The sequence below is a fragment of the Mandrillus leucophaeus genome, unplaced genomic scaffold (assembly GCF_000951045.1).
Source record: "Mandrillus leucophaeus isolate KB7577 unplaced genomic scaffold, Mleu.le_1.0 Scaffold26, whole genome shotgun sequence".
Lineage (NCBI taxonomy): Eukaryota > Metazoa > Chordata > Mammalia > Primates > Cercopithecidae > Mandrillus > Mandrillus leucophaeus.
In genome coordinates this window covers 4,976,959-4,998,892 of record NW_012102698.1, presented here as the reverse complement: position 1 = coordinate 4,998,892, position 21,934 = coordinate 4,976,959, and the positions used below count along the sequence as shown (strand labels likewise).

At 47.9% G+C, this 21,934-nt stretch overlaps 1 protein-coding gene across 3 annotated transcripts in view; it reads right to left on the bottom strand.

Moving 5' to 3' along the window:
- TBC1D22A (TBC1 domain family, member 22A) overlaps positions 1-21,934 on the bottom strand; it is a 472,727-nt gene that overhangs the window by 230,052 nt on the left and 220,741 nt on the right. For all 3 annotated transcript variants that reach the window (XM_011984056.1, XM_011984058.1, XM_011984057.1), the window contains one exon: positions 17,740-17,849. In XM_011984056.1, coding sequence (XP_011839446.1) covers positions 17,740-17,849 — 110 coding nt within the window. The remainder of the gene's footprint in view (positions 1-17,739; positions 17,850-21,934) is intronic.

Genomic DNA, 21,934 nt, shown 5'->3' with positions numbered 1-21,934 from the left:
AGGACGGGGCCTGGAAAACCACTTGGAGGGTGTCAGGCCTGAGCAGAGATGAGAGAGTTCAGGCACCATGCGACAGAGCCCTGGCGGCCCGAGGAAGCACGTCACATCCCAGAAATGAAACAGAGGCCAGGGCAGCTGAAAGGCAGTGACGAAGCTGCGGCTAAGGTAGGAGGAGACTGTTCCGAGGCTGGAAGGCCATGTCCGAGGCAGCGGCGAGGCTGGAAGGCCATGTCCGAGGCAGCGGCAAGGCTGGAAGGCCATGTCTGAGTCAGCAGTGAGGCCCAGGCAATGCTCTCAAATGCAGGTAATGAAATGCAAATGGGGGCCACTGCAGGTAAGAGATTTGCATCACAGAAAGATGATGTAGAAACAATGGAATGAGGCCAAAGAGGATGCAGGGGTATCATTCATGAGGCAACTGCCATAATCCAGGCAAAGTGACCACACGCGCTTCCCACGGAAGACAAAGTCAACCCCAACTGTCCACACTGCCTTCTGCTGAGCCGACTGATCGGCTCGTGCACCTGAACGTAGGACTTGCCATTTATTCCTATTAGCTCATTCATTTGATTGGTTCCCGGCTGGCAATGCAGGAAGTTGAACCCGTTCTGAATCCTGATTGTGCCTTCTATCACATTCGCTGTCCCTCCCAGCTGAGAGGCACTGGCTAAACAGAGCCCCTTGACGTCTTCACTGCAGTCTCTGCAAAGAGGAGGGAAGGGCAGGGCCAATGACGGGGCTCTGCAGCAGCTCTCAGAAAGTGCCCTCAGAGCACAAAGGTATCAAATTCGATGAAGCCTTGTTTAAGCCCCTGCTTTCCTACCTGCCAGGTTCATTTCTCTGATCTCCTGTGTCCCCATCTGTGAAATGGAGAGAGGAAGAGCTCCGTTGCAAGGGCACAGGGGGTATTGAGTTACTGTGTCTAAAAGAACCTAAGACAACATCCATACAAAATGCAAACCCAACCTCCCCGCAATTCTGCACCTTCCATGACATGTCGGCCACAAAACAGTGGTTTAAGGCTGAAGGCTCCCAACCCAGCCAGGCCAGAGGAACCAGTGCCTCTGTAAACCACCGGAAACATGGCTGTCACTTGTCTTCAGACACAGACCAAGCAGCAGAGTAAAGCGGCCGCACCAGCAGCAGGCGGCCATCCACGGTCACTCCCAGAGGCACACTGCGAGGAGCAGAGCCGTCAGGAACGCCGGCGCGGGAGGGGGACAGCCAGTAAGCCAACGAGAAGAGAAGCAACCGTAGCGCAAGCAGTCAGGCTGGAAAGGCTCCAACTGCGGGATTTCAACCAAGTCACATTCTGGTAAAGGCGAAACTATGGAGACAGTAAAAAGCCCAGGGGTTGGGTGGAAGAGGATGACCAGGCAGGGCACGAGGGTGTTCAGGGCAGGGGATGACACTGTACGACACTTTCTTGGTGGACTCATGTCACTGCACACCTTTCAAAACCCACACCTTTCAAAACCTACAACACAAAAAGCCAACTCTGGTGTAAACTATGGACTTGAGCTGACAATAATGTATCGATATTGACTTCTCAATTGTAACACATATGCCTCACTAAAGTCAGTGAGGGGAGATGCTAATCGCAGGGAGGCTGGGGCTGAAGGAGGACGCTGAGGAGCGCATGGGGCCTCTCTAACCTCCTGCTCGATTTTTCTGCAAAGTTGACACTGCTCTAAAAAGCCAAACTCCATTAATTTAAAAAAATACTCAATTCATCCAAAGAAGGTAGGGAAAAAAGAACAAATAAGAAAAGATGAAACAAATAGAAAATAAATAGGAAAATGGCAACCTAAACTCCAACCATATAAATAATTAGGTTGGGCAGATCAGATGAATATATATGTGTGTGTGTATATATATGTATATGTAAAAAATATATATATTGGTCTAAGCACACACTAAAAAGTTAAGAAAGCAAACTCCAAGAATAAACTATCTACAAGAGTATATTTTAAATAAAACATATATTTCGTGACCAGGCGCAGTGGCACATGCCTGTAATCCCAGCACTTTGGGAGGCCAATGTGGGCAGATCCGTTGAGCCCAGGAGTTCAAGACCAGCCTGGGAAACATGGCGAAACCCCATCTCTACCCAAAAAATATAAAAATTAGCCAGGTTGGTGGCACCTATAGTTCCAGCTACTCAGGAGACTGAGGTGGAAGAATCACTTAAGCCTGGGAGACAGAGGTTGCAGTGAGCTAAGATCACACCACTGCACTTCAGCCTGGGCAACAGAGTGAAGTCCTGCCTCAAAAAAAAAAAATATATATATATATATACACACACACACACACACACACACAATATATATACACACACATATAGTGACTCTGTTTCACATTTTGGCAATTCTCTTAATATTTCAAACATTTTCATTATCATTACATCTTTTATGGGGATCTGTGATGAGTGATCTTTGATGTTACTATCGTAATTGTTTTGAGGCACCACAAACCACGTCATGTAAGACAGCAAACTTAATCAATAAACATTTTGTATGTGTTCCAACTGCCCTGCTGACCAGCAGTTCCCCATCTCTCTCTCTCTCCTCAGGCCTTCCTATTTTCTGAGACACGACAATATTGACATTAGGCCCAGTAAAAACCCTATAATGGGTTAAGTAAAGAAAGAGTTGGACGTTCTCTCACTTTAAATCAAAAGCCAGAAAGATTACGCTTGGTGAGGAAGGCATGCAAAAAGCTGAGACAAGCCAAAAGGTAAGCCTTTTTTTTTTTTTTTTTTTTTTTTTTGCCAAGCAGCCAGGTTGTGAAATGCAAAGGAAAAGTTCTTGAAGGAAATTAAAAGTGCTACTCCAGTGAACACACGAATGTTAAGAAGGCAAAACCGGCTTCTTGCTGATGTGGACAAAGTTTCAGTGGTCTGGATAGAAGATCGAAACAGCTACAACATTCTCCTAAGCCAAAGCCTAGTCCAGAGCAAGACCCTCACTCTCTTGAATTCTATGGAGGCTGAGAGAAGTGAGGAAGTTACAGAAGAAAGGGTGGAAGCTAGCAGAGGTCGGTTCATAAGGTTTAAGGAAAGAAGCCGTCTCCATCGCATAAAAGTGCATGGTGAGGCAGCAGGTGCCGAGGGAGAAGCTGTAACACATTCTCCACAAGATCTAGCCAAGATAACTGATGAAGGTAGCTACTCTAAACAATAGATTTCCCTGGAAGAAGACGCCATCTATGACTTTCATTGCTAGAGCAGAGGAGTCAGTGCCACACTTGAAAGCTTCAAAGGACCAGCTGACTCTCTTGTTAGGGACTAAAGCAGCTGGTGACTTCAAGTTAAAGCCAATGCTCACTTACCATTCTGAAACTCTAGGGCCCTTAAGAAGCATGCTCTATAAATGGAACAACAAAGCCTGGATGACAGCACATTTGTTTACAGCAGGGTTTACCAAGTATTTTAAGCCCACTGTTGAGACCTACTGCTCAGAAAGAAAGATTTTGTTCAAAATATTCCCGCTCATGGACAACACACCTGGTCCCACAAGAGCTCTGATGGAGACATGCAGGAAGATGAAAGTTGTGTTCGTGCCTGCTGATGCAATATTCATTCTGCAGACCATGGATCAAGGAGTACTTTCAATTTTCAAGTCATTATTTGAGAAATATACTTGATAAGGCTATAGCTGCCATAGACAGTGATTCCTCTGATGAACTGGGCAAAGTCCATTGAAAACCTTATGGAAAGGACCTGCTTTTCTAGATGCCATTAAGAAATTTGTGATTCATGGGAAGAGGTCAAAACACCAACATTAACAGGAAGCTCGAAGTTGATTCTAACATTTGTGGATGACTTTGAGGGGTTCAATACTTCAGTGGAGGAAGTAACTACACATATGGTGGAAATAGAAAGAGAACAGAATTAGAAACAGAGTTTGAATATGTGCCTGAATTACTGCAGTCTCACAGTAAAATTTGAATGGATGAGAACATGCTTCTTATGAATGACGGAAAAAAGTGGTGTTTTGTTTGTTTGTTTGTTTTCCAGAATGACTGGACTCCAAGACTGGACTTCTGTTTCTTGAGACAGAAGCTATTCCTGATGAAGATGCTGTGAACATTGTTGAAATGACAACAAAGGATTTAGAACACTCCACAAGCCTAGCTGATAAAGCAGTGGCAGGGTTTGAGAGAACTGACTGGGGTTTTGAAAGAAGTCCTACTGTGGATAAAGTGCCATCAAATAGCTCGGCAAGCTACAGAGAACTCTTCCAGGAAAAGAAGGCTCCGCTGACACAGCAAACTTCAAACTGTTGTCTTAATTTAACGAATTGCCACAGCCACCCCAACTTCAGCAACCACCACGCTGATCAGTCTGCAGCTGTCAATACGAGAAAAGACACCCCCTCGCCACCGAGAAAAAGATTACAACTTGCTGAAGGCTCAGATGACCATTTGCATTTTTTAGCAATAAAGTAGTTTTGAATTCAGGTATGTACACTTTTTAGACACAATGCTACTGTATGTTAATAAATTAAAGTATAATATAACTTTTACATGCATTGAGAAAGCAAAAAACTTGTGTGGCTAGTTTTATTATGATAGGTGCTTTATTGTGGTGGTTTGGAATCAAACATGCATTATCTCCAAGGTATACCTATAAAAACCATTTGTCTTGCAAAGAAATAAGAGTCTCTTTATTTGCTGATGATATCACTGTGTACAGAAAATCCTAAGGCATCTACTAACAAGCTCCCAGCAATAATAAGTGACTCTAGCAAGATTACTAGAAACAAGTAGGGTATTTTCCAAAAGTGCCCACATTGTCTCCCATCCCACATGCTCTTTCAGGAGGGGACTATGCCACTCCAGTATCGAGAGATGGAGGCTAATTTCTCCCTCTTTGAATTAGAATAGGCTTGTGACTGCTTCCACCAAAAGCGTACAGGGGGCACGACTTCTGAGTACGGTGTGTGACTTCTGAGGCTCAGTCACGAAAAATGCAGCTTCCACCTTGTTTGCGGACAGTCTCACGGGGAGCCTTGAACCATCCAGCGACAGGTCTGACTATCCCAAGGCATATCATGGCCACTATCATGGCCACCATGCCATGAGGACACTCAGTGCGTGGAGAGGCCAGGAGTGAGCGATCCAACCCAAAGTCCTACTCTTAGAGTCACGCAGGCCCAGGGCGCCAGGCTCTTAAATGAACGGGAGTCCAGATGCTTCCAGCCCCCACCTGAGATTCCAGACATCATGGTGCACAAATGAGCCGTCCACACCAGGCCCTGACGGAGATCCTGACCCACAGAACCCGAGAGCACAAAGGCACGGCTGCTTCCAGTCAGGGGGTTTGGGAGTCATCTGTTAGGCAGCAGCACCTGGGAAACTGTCCGTTTGCAAAAATCAGCTGTATTTGTATATACCCCTAGTATATCAATCCCAAATTGATTTACTACAAATCAATAGTAAAAAATCCAAAAATAAAAAATACCAACAAGGCTATACCATTTGAAGTAACATCAGAAAAAAACAAAATATTCAGAAATAAATTTAACAAAGTATGAGCAATACCCAACACCAAAAACTGCAAAATGTTTGTGAGGATAAATTAAAGAATACCTAAAGAAATATACTACGCTCACAGATAAGAAGACTCAATATTTGTTAATATTGTCAATATGAGGGAAACTGACAAATTCCACATATTCTCATTCAAAATCTCAATAGACTTTTTTTTTTTGGTGGGAAATGGCAAATAACAAACTTTATATAAAAATGCCAAGGACCAAAATTACTTAAGATAATTTTTAAAAAGAACAAAGAGGATGGTGTTACCCAACACCATGAAAATCTGCAGTAATGAAGACAGTGTGAACTGGATTAAGATCCATTCGTAGGTCAATGGGACAAAACAGGGTGTCCAGAAACAGACACACACTTATACAATCATCTAATTTTCAGCAAAAGTGAAATAGGACAAAACTGTTTTCAATAAATGGCATGTTGTTCACCAGGATATTTGTAGAGGAAAAAAATGAACCCTGACATCTTCCTTACACCATATACAGAAATTAAGTCAAGCTAGGTTGTAGACCTAAAACTAAAAACTAAAATTATCAATCATAACATGGGTATAAATCTTGGCATTGTGGAGGTAGGCGGGACACAGAAAACTATTACGACAAAGGGAAAAAAATGATAAATTGATTTTATCAAAGTTGAAACTGTTGGCTCATAGAAGACGTCGTTAATGAAATGAACTGACAAGTCACAGGACTCAAAAGCATGCTCAAAAGATCTATCTTGACAAAGGACTGCTATCGGAATTGGAATAAATGAAGACCCTGCGGGGGATGCAGTGTTGGAGAAATCGCATTCTGACGTGGTACGGCCAGAACTTAACAGGCATCTAGAAGAAGATGTGGACATGAATGTTCCCAGAAATGTTATTCACAAGAGCCCAAGACCAGAAACAGCCTCGGCTGCCACCAACAGGAGGACGGATAAACTGTGATAGATTCACGCGGTGGAATACTACTTAGTAATCAAAAGGAATCTACTATTCATTCAGGCAACCACATGGATTCTTATGGTTTTCAATGCTATTGTAAATTGAATTTTTTAATTTTCGTTTTTAAATTGCTTGCTGCTCAATGATTCATTCTTAATGAACCTTCTGTCACAGCCCAGTAACTAACACATTCTTATCTGTTTAATAAACCTTTCTAAAATCTTGGCAGGAGTCCTCAATTTTATTGACTGGGACTCTGAAATCACCTACCTAGGATTCTTCCCCACAGGGGCACAGTTGAGCTGGCATCTGGGGCAGGTGTGGATTTGACACATCTAAACGGACTCGGCGCTCCACGCATTCATTCTCCTACCCCAGGCCTCCACCAAGCGCTCCAATGCCCTGTCCAGGTGAAGCGCTCCAATGCCCTGTCTGCTTCTTGACGTACACAGCAAATGCCAAATCAGAGCTCAGTTGGAGTGCACTTTCTCTCTGCCATCTTCCTGGGCATCAGACCAGTCCTTCCTTTGTTACTCTCTTTCAGATAATGACATCCCCAGGGCTCGGTCCATTCCAAGTTCCAGCTGCCTGAGCTCATGGCAGAGGCTCCTGAGCCGTCTTCAACTGCCTTTGGCCGGCCCCCTCTGTGAACAAGCACTGTAAGAAGCCGCACGTCTCCCCAGCTTGGTGTGCAGGATAGGGCTTCCCCCAGCTACCCTGTCGCCTCCCTGGTGTTAACATCAATGGTCAACTCACACCAGCCCTACCTGAAGGGCAACACCTGCTGGCAGGCAGAGTCTACTCCAGCCTGAGCCACGGGCCTGGCCATTTCCTGACCTTTCTCTAAATGAGTCACAATGCCACTGCGTTTCTGGCCTTTTCTCTGACAAGTTCCAAGACAATTTAGTCACTTTCCCCAATATTCCTATCACTTCCATGCCACCGACCAGTTCTTAGAATTCAATAATTCTTCCCCAAGGAAAGGAAATGTAAATGACTAATTATAAAAGGCAACGGTTCTTTTCTACTCAAAGAAGCCGTCCTGTTAAGTAATGAATCTAAGAGTAATAGTATGACTTCGGGGTAGGCAAATATGGAAACTGTAATTCAAGAAGTCATAGCGAACCGACAACCTTGGGGCGAGTGCTGTTAGTGAAATGAAAAGACTGGCAGAAGTGCAAGAATAATCCCCTAAAAGCCTGAGAGGGCCTCATCCAGCCTGAACTTATATATAAAATTTTTTTTTGAGATGGAGTCTGGCTCTGTCACCCCAGCTGGAGGGCAGTGGCTCAATCTCGGCTCACTGCAACCTCTGTCTCCTGGGTTCAAGCAATTCTCCTGCCTCGGCCTCCCAAGTAGTTGGGATTACAGGTGCATGCCACCAAGCCTGGCTAATGTTTGTATTTTTAAAAGAGACAGGGTTTTACCACGTTGGCCAGGCTGGTCTCAAACTCCTGACCTCAAATGGTCCACCCGCCTTGGCCTCCCAAAGTGCTGAGATTACAGGCGTGAGCCACCGTGCCCAGCCCAGAACTTCTCACTGGATACCCAGTTTAAACTCCCAGGGAGAGAGAGGGGCTGAAACAGCACTAGTTCAGCAGCTTCCACTGCCCAGAAAGCGCACACTCAAAGCCAGTTATCTTCAGGCCCCGAAGCCAACGTGCTGTGTGAAAGCAAATCCTTCTTAAAGAAGGGTTCCATCAGCTGGAATCGGCCCAGGTGTATTTCTGTGATCCACACGAAAAATCATCCCCAAAACATAGCTACTAATACCAAATAGCATTAAAAGGACATCCATGAAACCACTGAAAGAAACAGCCCACCAAATTATTTTTTTTAATTAAGTGACTGGAACCCTCACAGTGTACTTGGTAGAGAAGAAGAAAACAAACAAACAAACAAACCTGGCCTTCTCATTCTGGCACCAGCTACTCTGCCAGCTGATTGGGGAGCCACAAAGGACCCTCCCTCCAACCTCACACCCCAGGTCACTACAGAAAAGCCAGAGCCCCGGAAACCCACACACGGTCAATCTGTGCACACCCACCCACCTCACATCACCCAGAGAACGAGACACACACAGAGTGAAACTCAGGCAAATGGGCAGAAAGCCCAGTCGGGAAAGAAAATGAAAAATAAAGACAAGAATGAAAAGAAATTATTTCTCCAAATTAAGCTTATCTGAATTTTTTTAAAGAACTTACAATCAAAGCTACCACACAACTGAGGAAGACAGCACAGAAATTCTGTCCTCAACATTGAGGATGAGTCCCCATGAGGCTTAAATGGGAGGTTCAGGGTCATCACTGCTGCACTGAGTGGTACCCCACTTTGAGGGCAACCCACCCCTGCCCTACCTCACACCCGTTTGCCCATAAGCCAGCCTGGGCACCCTCCTGCGCTGTGGAAACTTGACCAGATGGCCTGCCGTGCCAGATCCAAGACACTTATTGCACCACAAAATACAGGACTTTTCTCACAACCTCATTCACTCTCAAGATGAAACCGTCCAGCTGGAGTCAGTAACAGGGTCACGCAGGTGGAAAATGTTGAGCCCAGATCCAGTGACTGCAAGTGCAGCATTCCTATGCAATGCTTCTTACTGTGGTGCCACAAAGGTTCTTCCCAGGCGGAACTGTCCATGCAGCGGCATCTCCCAGTGATGGTAAATACCGAAAAGCACACCAGACATTTCTAAGCAGCCCTAACGAGGCAGTAGGGCACCCCACCGCTGCCACCACTCCACACCGGGCACTTGCTCCGCATGGCCAACAAGGTCTACAGCTGGCCTCGGTGTTCTTGCACCGGCCCGCCAATGCCTGTCCCGCCACCACCTAGTTTAGGCTCCTGTTTGGGTCCTAGGTGAAACTCCCCTCCTTCATCCAAATACAGCCTACATCCCACTGCAAGCGTAGACGTCCCTCAGGGCAGTGCAAATGACCTCGATTCGTTGTTCACATGACCGGCAGGTCAGCAATGGGTTTCCAGGCATTACTTGCTGGACAGAGCATCTCCCCTAAGACCAGCACATCTGGAAATGTAGCTGCTTTGCCTTTTCCCCCAACACCAAATGCCCCCGAGTAAAAAGACTGTCTCTTGGCTGGGCGTAGTGGCTCACGTCTGTAATCCCAGCACCTTGGGAGGTCGAGGAAGGTGGATCACGAGGTCAAGAGATCAAGACCATCCTGGCCAACATGGTGAAATCCCGTCTCTACTAAAAATATAAAAATTAGCCGGGCGTGGTGGCGTGTGCCTGTAGTCCCAGCTACCCAACAGGCTGAGGCAGGAGAATCGCTTGAACCCGGGAGGCAGAAGTTGCAGTGAGCCAAGATCGTGCCACTGCACTCCAGCCTGGCGACAGAGCAGGACACCATCTCAAATAAAAGAAAAGAAAAAGACTGTCTCTTAGACACCTAGCAGGAAGGGCATCGATCCACCAGAGATGAGTGATGAGGCCCGAGTATCTGGGGAGGGTCACAAGGACACTTTCCAGAGCTGTCAAACATCAACCCAGCTTCCCAGCCTCAAGCTCCAGCACACACTCCTACTCCCTAAGCACTCTGAGTGATCCCACACCATAGAGTCTCAATTTAGTCTAGAATGCTCTTCTAAATCTGCTAATCCCCCACCCAGACCTTGGTCTACCTGGCTCCTGGTAACTGCTGGCATTGCTGTTCTTGCAGATGTTCTGTGCAGGCTGGAAAAGAATGAATATTCTCTGTGTGCTGGATATGGGGGTCTAGATATGTCCATTTGGCCAAACTGTGCAGTGTGCGTCCTCCCAGATCTTGCTAATTCTTACCTGCTCGATCTACTGTATTAGTCCGTTTTCATACTGCTATAAAGAACTGCCCGAGACTGGGCAACTCAGAAACCTAAGAAAAGAGGTTTAATTGACTCGCAGTTCACCATGGCTGGGGAGGCCTCAGGAAACTTACAATCATGGTGGAAGACAAAGAGGAAGAGGCACCTTCTTTGTAGGGCAGCAGGAAGGAGAAGTACCGAGCAAAGTGGGGGAAGAACCCCTTATAAAACCTCAGATCTCATGAGAACTCACTATCGGGAGAACAGCATTGGGGAGACCACCCCATGATCCAATCAGCTCCGCCTGGTCTCTCCTTTGACACGTGGGGGATTATGGGGATTACAATTCAAGGTGAGATTTGGGTGGCGGCACAAAGCCTAACCATATCACCTACTAATCACTGAGAGACAGGAAGGCTGGTGCTGGACTGTGTGGGTCTAAATCCCAACGCTGCAACTAACTAGCCACAAAATGGGAAGTGCCTTATGGGTTGTTGTGAGGGAAAATGAACTAATATTACAATGAAGCACTCAGGACAGTGTCTGGCACTGACAACCACCACCCCTCTCCCATCATACTTATGTACATGTGCAGAAATACGGGGTCAAGGTCATGCATTCCAGATTAACTTTTCCCTGGTAAACGTATCCACTGACAGTGATACTCTTTGTCTCTAGGAATGTTTTTTGCCTTAAAAATCTATCTCATTTAATACCTCCATGGCTATTACACAGCTCCATATGGGCTACAGAGCTACATAACTATTACTTTGGTTAATATTCTTCTGTTGCATATCCTTTCTACTTGTCTTCTTGTGGTTTAGGTGTCTTGCAAGCAGCAAATAGCTGGATTCTGTTTTTAAATCTAATCTGACTGGACAGCTATTTTTCTTCAGAAGATGAGACACATTATTCTCCTTTTTTCTGGCCTTTCTTCTTTCCTATGAGACTTTCTCTTCTCTTTCTTATTCAGTGGCTTCACTCTCATGTCTCTATAGGTAATTTCTTTCAACTCATCTTTCTGGAGATTTGTTTATTATTAACAACATCTCATCAATGCTGAAAAAATCCCAGCCATAGCTTTACAAATATTGACTTTCCTCCACTACATTTTCTCTTTGTAGTTCTATTTTTTAAATTCTATCTTTCACGTCTTAATCTGCTGTATTTTCAGTATCTCTCTGTGTTGCCCAGTCGGTAATTTTCTCAGCACTACATTCAATTCTAAATAACTCTCTCTTCTCTTTTGTCTAATGAGTTTTAAATTTCAGTGACTCTGATTTTGACTGCTGGAAGTTCTCTTTGGTTCCTTTTAAAATCTGTGACTTCTGGCCGGGCGCGGTGGCTCAAACCTGTAACCCCAGCACTTTGGGAGGCTGAGGCAGGCAAATCACAAGGTCAAGGGATTGAGACCATCCTGGCCAACATGGTGAAACCCCGTCTCTACTAAAAATACAAAAATCAGCCAGGCATGGTGGTGCGTGCCTGTAATGCCAGCTACTCAGGAGGCTGAGGCAGGAGAATCACTTGAACCTGGGAGGTGGAGGTTGCAGTGAGCCGAGATCGCGCCACTGCACTCCAGCCTGGGCGACAGCGAGACTCCATCTCAAAAAAAAAAGAAAAAAAATCTGTGAGTTCTTTCTTCAGAGTCTTTATTTTAAAACTGTTTCTTTCTCCTTAATGTTTCAAAGTTACACATTGTCTGGTTCCTTTCAAATCGCTGTTCTAGTGTCGCAGGTCTCTGGGTACAAATCCTCCTAATGAGAGTAATCGCTAACATTTATTCCCGGCGCACTCCTTCTCCGCTTGGTTTGTACTTCGTCTGCTGTGAGGTCATCTGCAGACGCCTCTTCCCATGGGAACGCCACAGGCCTGTGGCAGGAGATAATCCCTCCAGGGCAGAAGTTCTCAGAGGGTAGCCAGCCAACTGCTGGGGGTCACCAGACCTTTCAAGGGGTCTGTTACATTCAAACTGCTGTCATAGTAACACGAAGGCATGATTCACCTTCCTCACGGTGCTGACATTTGTGCCGGTAGTACACAGGCAGCGGTGGGTAAAACTGCGGGCATGCTGGCAGCAGGCAGGGCAGTGCCCTCACCACACTCACCGTCACTGTCTTCCCAATAGCACATGCTCACGGTGTGAAAACGAAAGGCTGTTTCGCTTAAGGATGCCCTGGATGCGGCGGGAAAGGTCACTCATCTTACTATTAATATTGTGTTCAGCCTCAGCCCTGAACAACAGGCGGGAAGAACACGGAAAGCCCGAGGGGCAAACCCAGAAACAGAGGCTTCAAGGAGAGCACTTGGTGCGCGGGCTTCAGTTGTGAGCTGCACTGAACACTTTCTTCAAGAAACATCATGTTTACATGAAAGAAGGACTAGCAGACAAACCAGTTATTCAAACGTGGGTCTCCGGAAGATATTTTCTCAAAAATGAATGAAGTCGGCGTGTCACTTCAAAAGAAACAAGGAACTGTGTTTGCTGCCAATGATAATACCTGAGGTTTTAAATTAAAATCTGAATTTTGGAAGGCTTTTGCCTGCCACCCTGGGCCTGACAGCTGTTCCTTATGAGATGGTGGATGGTGGGTCTAAATCCCACTTACAATACCAACAAATTTGACCATACGATGAAACGTATCAACATTTAAAAGATCCGCACACCTCAGTCAGCCAATATTTTCCAAATCGCCAATGAATGATGCTACAGAGCCAATATATGGGTAAAAGATCCTATCGAAGTATAAGACAGGCCATCAACTTTAATGTAACTGACTATAAAACATTCACTGATCAGGTTTCAGATTTCATATCGCAACTAACCTTTTTTAAGAAACTACCATTTGTTGAATAGTATAGTATTAATGAAAAAAGAATCCAAAATTCCCTGAAAAGGCTATTAAAACACTTCCTGGCCACGCGTGGTGGCTCATACCTGTAATCCCAACACTTTGGGAGGCTGAGGCAGGTGGAGCACTTGAGGTCAGGAGTTTGAGACCAGTCTGGCCAACATGGTGAAACCCTGTCTCTAACAAAAATACAAAAATTACCCGGGTGTGGTGGTGTGTGCCTGTAATTCCAGCTACTCAGGAGGCTGAGGCAGGAGAATGGCTTGAACCTGGGAGGCAGAGGTTATAGTGAGCTGAGATTGCACCACTGCCCTCAAGCCTGGGAGACAAAGCGAGACTTCATCTCAGAAAAAAAAAAAAAAAAAGACACTTCCTTTTCCAACTACGTATCTAGGTAATGCTGGATTTTTTTCACATTCTTCAGCCAAAACAAAAACTACCACAACAAATTGAATGTAGAAGTAGATATGAGAATTCTTCTCCTATGAAGTTAGACATTAAGGAGATTTGCAAAAATGTAAAACAATGCCTTTCTTCTCACTAAACATTTTTATTTTGAAAAATGCAATTTACCATAAAAATATTACTTATAATAATACGTAATGTGTTTTTCGTTGTTGTTTTTAAATAAATTACTAAGTATTTTTAATTTTCTCTATTTGAATTTCTAATATGGCAGTTATCAAGAGAATTAACCCCACACAAACAAAAGCTCTTCGAACTCTTAATAACGTTTGGAATGCAGAGTCCAAGGCACACAGGCCTGGGCGTGTCCACGGCAGAAGTCGTGTCTCTGCTCTGGGCAGTTCTTGATCTCCCTGCACGGGACTGGCTTCTGTGATCGCACCTTGCCAGGGCAGGACAGCCTGCACTCCTAGCCATGAGGTGGTCTGACAATTCCCTCCAGTTCACTAGCGTCAGCCAGTGGAGTCAGCGCTGCTCACTCCTGGAGGACCTCGCTGCTGCTCTTAAGGAGTCCCACAGTGTGTGTTAAACAATCTTTGTTTAATACCGCGGATACGGTTTGGATCTGCGTCCCCACCCAAATCTCATGTTCAGTTGTAATTCCCCGTGCTGGAGGCGGGGCCTGGCTGGAGGTGACCGGATCCTGGTGGGGAGGGGGGGCAGTTTCTAATGGGTTAGCACCATCCCTGCTAGCGTTGCATCAGGAGACCTGGTTGTTTAAAAGTGTGTGGCACCTCCCCCAACCCCTCCCTCCTGCTCCGGCCACGTAAGACGCATCGGCTTCCCCTTCACCTTCTGCCGTCATGGAAAGTTTCCTGAAGCCTCCTCAGCTATGATTCCTGTACAGCTTGTGGAACAGTGAGCCAATTACACTTCTTTCTCTATAAATTACCCAGTCTCAGGTACTTCTTTAAGCAGTGCAAGAACAGACCAATTACCTAACGTTTCCAGGCATTTGTCGGGAGAAGAGTGCTTTGCTCTTTTTCCTAGTTTGCCGTCTATCTGAGGCCTAAAAGCCTCCTCTCCCAGCACTCTGTCCCTCGCCTCCATCAGCTGTCCTCTACCCCTGCTCCATCCCACCAGGCTCTGAGCTTCTTGGGGACAGAGGGGTGATAATGATTCACACCCCAAAGTCTTCCGCCTCTCTGAGCACCTGTAGAGGGCAGGTGCTTCACACATTCTGGCCAAAATGACAAAGTTGATGAATTACTGAAAACAAGTAGAATATGGAATCTCAAATTGAGGCTCCAAGGTGAGTCAAAAACATAGTTATGACTATTCAGGACATCCAAAGGTAAAAAAAAAAAAAAAGATGTGGTTTCTGCCCTCTAGAACTTCCCCTGCAAATGGAACTCACTTCTATGTATTTCAGCCAGGAAAGGTCATAGAGCAGCCAACGTGGGTTTTAACACAAGCCATGTCACCTGGGCAATGGGCCTCATCTCTCTTGGTCTCAGCCTTGTGTGCCGGGTGTAACCGAGCTCCAACCTGTCCCGGGAATGCCCACGCCAGGAAGCACCGTCACGGTGGAGACACTGTTAGTTCCTCACATTCATTCCCATGGTGACTACCCACCAATCACAGAAACTGTGGGGCTAGAGGCCCTTTAAGATCCTCTTCCTGGTGAGGAAGAGCCCCTGGCACACGGTTCCGGTTCAGCGGCTCCACTGAAGCCTCTGCAGCAATGGCGTGGACGGCTGCCACAGAGCTGATGAATAAACACGCCCGTGAAAGAGCACTGGGAACGACTTGGGGAGGCCAGGCTGAGCGCGCACTTCAGAAAACCAAGAGAGCGTTTCCCCAAGGGGTTCAATCAGGGTGATGACGTGATGAAAAGGGTGCTTGAGGAAGATGGTTCCAGCAGTTCCAGGAAGAATGAAATGCAGATAGTAAGACCAAGAGTAGGGAAAGGAGCTAAGAGGCAGAAGCGGCCAGGTCCTCTGGGAGCGGCCACGCCGGTCCGCATGTTGCCTTGGTTTTAAGTGAGTACATGGCCTCATACTTCTCTGAACTTAAAACAGCGGCAGTGTTTGTAAACACTGACCAGTCCCCAGGAGGAGCTCTGCTCGGGCGGCCTTATCTACGGGAATCACAGCTGAGCTGCCAAGTCCCCTGGATGGTGGGCACTGACATCCCTCAACTCTTGCTCCTGGGAGGATCACGTGGAATCCATCGTGGCAGGTGAGAGAAAGATAAACGGCTGCCACGGGACGGCGATGTGCCATAAACACACGCGCCAGGAAGGCATGATCCCTTACACTCATCCGCCCTGCCAATAAACCATTTCATCAGGCTACAAATCTCAGGTGAAAAATGAAAAGCCAGCATCGATTTCATTGTACAGTGGATTTTATTTACAAATAGAGGCCAGATAATCTTGTATTTAAATGGCACAAGTCCCATCACTCACCATCAGAGAAGTGACATTTGAAATTTATAAAGTTTTACATTATGATTCAATCCTTTTTCTAAGAGGGCAAAAAGCCGAAAGGTCTAGGAGAAAGAATAAAATGTATGAAAATAATAGCAAAGGAGGGGAAATGATAAATTGGTGCTTGGGCCAAAATATGTCTCTAGTGGGCACATTTTTCTTCACAAGGAACAAAGTAAGTCAGGAGGAGTCTGGACCAGCCAATAGATACGAGGTTTCCATTCTCCAACTGTACGACAGACTTCTACTTTCTCCTTTTTCATTCCTACATTATGAAAAGTAACAGCAAAAACCACACATCTTTCCTTAACAGAACCTTTCAGCTAACATATTCAAACTAAACCTGGAGTCTAAACCTTAGACCACATGCTATAAAAGCCATATTCTGACGATTTCAAATCAAGTAGATGAGCTGAGACCTCTTCACTTAGGGGTATCAGGAGCAACCTTTACCGCAGTGGCTCAGGAAAGTCAAGCCCTGCTAGGCAATGCAGATGACAAGTGACAATCCCGTCTCTGTCTCTCTCAGAGGAGGGCCCCCTTTGAGCTGGGATAACAAGGATGCTGGCAGAACACGCAGAACCTCCCAGGAGGCCCCAGCTCTCAGCAGAGGGCCACCTACATGCGAACACCTGCGACGGCCTTGGCATTTCGTTCCTCAGAAAACGATTATCGACCCAAACCGTGCTCTGGGCTTTGACCTTCCAATGCCTGACAAGTCCTGCCTGCTCTGTCAGCAAAATTCACTGTCCCCTGAAATCTACTATTTCCCCCCTTTGGGGTCGAGTGCCTTCTGTCCCCTCATGCCATACTTACCCGTCTACCCTCCACCCCCAGTGAGCTTCCGGAGCAGGCCTCACCCTTACTGGCCACTATTCCCAGGTGTGGAGCACAGCACCTCACAGGAAGCGGGTGTCTAGAAAGGATGTGTCAGCCTCAGATAAACTAAGACGCCCACACTCCCTCCAGGGCCTGTCCATCCCCCTCAGTCGTTCCTCTGTAGTATCAGCTGGCTCCAGTCCTCATTCCTGACTCGCCTACCAACAAGGCCCTTCCCAGGCACTGTGTGGAATTCTGCCCCCACGCCGTTCCACAGGATCGGCCCTGTCACTGGGAGACCTGTGGCTTTTCTACAAAAATCTCAGCCACTAACCCTAGTTAGTCTCTGCAAAGACCCGCTGAGTCTCCACTGTGGTGCAGGGGACTCCTACCAGCTCGTGTTGCTCTCCGGGAGCAGGCACGGCTGCAGCGCCCCACGCACGTGGAGCCCCCGCCACCAATACTTCAGGACGAGGGCTCACGGCCTGGTGTCAGAGACCAGGAGCTGCGGCCCCCGATCTGAGGCCCTTTAAGGGGGATCCCTCTTAGCACAGCCAGCCACACACACGCAGCTACCGTGAGCCTGTGCCCCATTTGGTGGTGGTGGCTACAGTCTGCAGGCAGCAGGGGATGAGACTCTGCACCTGCCTTCCTGCCGGGCCCTCAGCAGGACACGGTGACCGTGCCCAGAATGAGGGGCACACACACTGTGTCTCACACTTCGTCAGTCCGGAGGGGTCTGTGCTATTCCAGATGTAGGAAAGTGAGGCTTCAGGACAGACTGCACCGCCACGCTGAGACTCAGGAGCAGCCCAAGGCCTCAAGCTCTCTTCACCGCACGGGCTGTGGACGTGGGCTGTGTCCCTGTGGGCGCGGGCGCTCACCTGAATGCCGTCCAGCAGCTTGCTCATGCACCAGTAGGTGTCGGCTTCAATGTTGCGCAGCACCTCTGCGGGCACGCCGGAGACGTCCACCGTGTCCACCTCCTCTGCCTCTGGGCGGCGCCGAGCATGCAAAAGACAAGGAGACTTAGCCACACGGGACCTTTACTCACGAGGAGGCCCACGGAGGAAGAGAGCTGAGCCCACATCCAGCTCCCCCACCCACTCTCATCAGTCTAGCTAAATGACTCATGCAGCCTTCCACCTCATCACTTACTGCTTCTCAATCTTAACACCTAATTAGTTGCAGATAATTAATATTCTGAATCCTCTACAATTAATTAACATAATTAATACATTATAAATTATTGCTTCTCAGGCATTTCACATTCTAATAAGAGAGAAAATAGAATATATTACTTAATCCTAACAGATCTGAAAGTTTTTTCAGAAGATTTTGAGAACTCTGCTTCTGATATATTTACATATTCATTTGGCAATCATTCCTCTAAAAACCTCTTTCCAAAGTTAGAGTTTCCCAAACTACACTGGGTAAATACTTCTATGCTAGGATCGAAAACCCCAGAAAGCTGTAACACAGATGTGCTTCAAAGATAGAACGGACAATGGTGCTCTAAATAATTTCCGTCTTAAAGTACAAAAAACGTAATGAGAAAACATAATCTAAAAGTTTTTAAAATGCAGAACAGATGCCTAATTGAAATGGCTTATTAGATATTTGAACAAACTAATTTTAGATCCTTACAAAACTGCTGTCATCCAGCAAAATACTCATAAACGTTTTAAAAATTATCTACCCTATTTTTAATTTTTTTTTCACTTTAGTTTTATTTGTATGGCATCTTCGCAAGGAAAATGTTCTTTAAGAAAAGAAACATTTCAGCCCAGAATACATTTAGAAAGGTTTAAGCAGATAAACATCACAATCATGATAGGGATGTTAACGCTGCTGGTGTTGACCGGGGGCTGCTGATACGCCAGGCCCTCTCCTGCGCACTGTGAACGTGCGCGCTCATTTCAGCTGTCACCACTCTGCTGTCACCACCCTTGAGCCCTGACAACAGTGGGGTAAAGAGGGGCAGGACCGTGGCTATGCCGAGCAGCCTGGTATGCGCCGGGAGGAGGGTGCCAGATGCAGTGCCACCTACTGGTCCCAGAACCCAGGTCCCTAAGTGCTCCCCAAGGACCCAGAGGCCCACCTCACATTCGTGTTGCATACAGTCCTATCCCATCGTGCTGCTTCCCAGCCGCAGCCCTGCACAATTGCTAACTCACACTGAAGCTCTGCACAATTGCTAACTCACACTGAAGTGTGACTGGAAGAGACGAGGTGACACGCCACCTCCCACGGTTCTTGGTTCACCCCAGAACCAGCAGGATAAAAGGGGAAGAGCGCCTCCGTGTCTGACCCTCCAGCAGGAGCGAGCAGCTGGGTGCTCGAGGGTCTGGACAGGGAGGTGACAGCCCGGGACACATCCAACATGGCGGGGCCTGTGGGAACACGAGAGGGTGGGCGGATTCCAGCCAGTTCGTGCATCACTCCTCTCTCTGGGGTGGTGGCGGTGGATCCTCAGTCACTCCATGGGTATTGCTTTGATTGGGTCCTGGGTTTTGTAAGCTGAGAGATAATTCAACCGCCATAAAATCCACTCTTTAGCGTGTGCGACGCAGTGGTCTTCAGTAGGGTCACAAGGCTGCACAAGCATCACCACTAGTTCCAGAGCCTTTCCGTCCCCACAGAAAGAAACCCTGGACCCTTCAGCGGCCGCTCCCCACTCCCCACCCCGCGCCTGGCAACCACGAACCTGCCTGTGTCTATGGAGTTGCCTATGCTGGACATTTCACACTGCTGGAATGAGGCTCTGCGGCCCTCTGTGACCGGCTCCTTCTCACTGAGCACGATGTTCTCCAGTCATCCATGTGGCAGCCTGTGTCAGTGCCTCACTCCTCTTCACGATAGAGCCGCACCCCCTATGGCCAGGCCACCCCCCTACGGCCAGGCCACGCCGCGTCTCTGCATGCCTCGGCTGGTAGACCCTGGGCTGTCTCCACTAAGGGGTAACGTGGACACAGAGCAGGTCCCCTGTGTGGGATCCGTCCCCGTACGCCAGGCACCAGGCACAGACATGAGTGACAGATTCGACGCTCTCAAGATGCTCATGAATTAAAGGGGAAAACAAGAGACTTTAAAGATTGAAAACATCCATGTCAGTGTCACCCAGTGGCATGGAGAAATGGATGGGTTCCTCCTGGGACCTGGCGTGCGAAGGACACCGTCGTCCACAGTATACTGGGCGCTCCCAGGCCCTCACTCTCTTGGCCTGTGTTTTCACCCCAGAAGGCAGGTCCCAGTCCCCCGTTCCCTCAAATGTGGGGCTAGGATGACAAGTGCTGCTGGCTGACCATGGCTCCGTCCCCGGACCCTCCTCCCAGGCAGGTGTGTCCATGACACTGGCACTCTCCTGGTGGCTCTGTCCACCCACCGGCCCCCTGCAGGGCTGCAGGCTCTCCCTCCAGCAAGTGGCAAGGTGTCTGGCCTTAAAACTCTGCTGGCCCAGGAGCCCGGGTTGATGTGAGCACACCGTCTGATGAAGCCCTCACAGGGACTCCCAGGGAAAAAGGCCCTGTCTCCCAATTTCCCACGGCAGCCCGAGGTGGGAGGTGTTATTTCCGCCGGTCCACAGAAGCAGAAACTTAGGCCTCCACACGCTGATCAGTGTGCTTTGTGAGGCAATGGCGGGAGTGAGCAGGACAGGCCTGCCTGGACTCCAATCCGGCCCCCTTGTAACGCCTTTCCTACTGGAAGGAACGCCAGCAAAAGCCAAGCACGTAGACAGGCGTGTGAGTGGTCTCCCCAGGGCCCCACCTCCTCCCTGGGAAAACAGTCTGGGCAGAATCAACTCAACATTCTGCCGGCCCAGAGCAGGTCTGATTTTTATTGCATCTCAGGGAACTGAATCAGCAACAATAATCAGCGGGCTACCTTGGAGAGGTTTCCCATCGACGTATCCTCTTTCACCGGCCTTCCAAGCACGGAGACATTTCCTCAGGGATAATAAGAGTGAACAGGGAACCGAGGCCTCTCCAGACCTCCACAGCCTCTCCCCGAGGGCACAGACGCAGCCGGGCTGTTGCAGCTCTGATTCGCAGAGCCAGGGGTGCATGAGCCAGGCAGGCCTCGCTCTCTGGGTCTGTTTAGCTGGCTTGTTATTCTATCTGAGGCAATGTCAGTGGCCTATTCTAGGTGTCATTTCTCACAATGGGCCATTTGTTACTCTTCAAGGTAATGAAGTAACAGCATTTAACTCAGAGAGCCCCCGCGGCGATTTGTCTTCTACACGCCAGGAGAATTGGAATTACCCTTATTGTTAGAATGAGATAAATATCCCCTGCCACAGAAAGCATCCCCCACTTTGGCGAAGGCACACAGAGTGGCACAGGACACTTGGACTCCAGGCTGTGACAGCAGGGTCAGGACCAGGACAAGCTGCAGAAAATACTCCCGGGCTGGTGTGTCTGGCCCCTGGGGAGACAGCCTGGGAAGGTCCACGACCACCCAGAGGAGCCCTGGCCCTGGGTGTATGGCCCAGACGGAACTGCAGGCAAGATCAGGTTCTCCCTGGCTTCCATCTGTTAGACGTTGATCTACAAAACCACCTGGCCCAAGGACTAGACAGAGTCCACTGTGGGGTGACAATGGTCTCTGAATCAAGACTCTGAGATGTCCAACAGTCGTGACAGATTTTAACTCAAGAACTTCCCACTCAAAGGTACACACTGTCCACCAGGCACGCTGCCACCCATGGGGCAAGGAGGGACGGAGACCGAGAAGGAAGCAAACTGGAACGAGGCACGACCTGGGAAGCCTCGTGGCTGGGGCCCGCATCGACCAGCACTGGGATGTTCACAGCCGGGCAAGCCACAACAAGGAGGACGGATTTACCTCCCAAAACGTGTCACTCCATAGGACAGCAGAGATGACAGCACTGACACCAATGGAAAGAAAGATTTTTCAACTAAGATCACAAATGAGGAAGGAAAACACAGACACGGCAATTCCAAGCAATTCCAGGGTTCAAAGGAAGAAACAAGATTCAAAGGAAAAAATGATCAACACACAGGTGAAAGCAGAGGAGGGAAGCAGAACCAGATGCCAATCAATGGAGGGCGGGGCCTA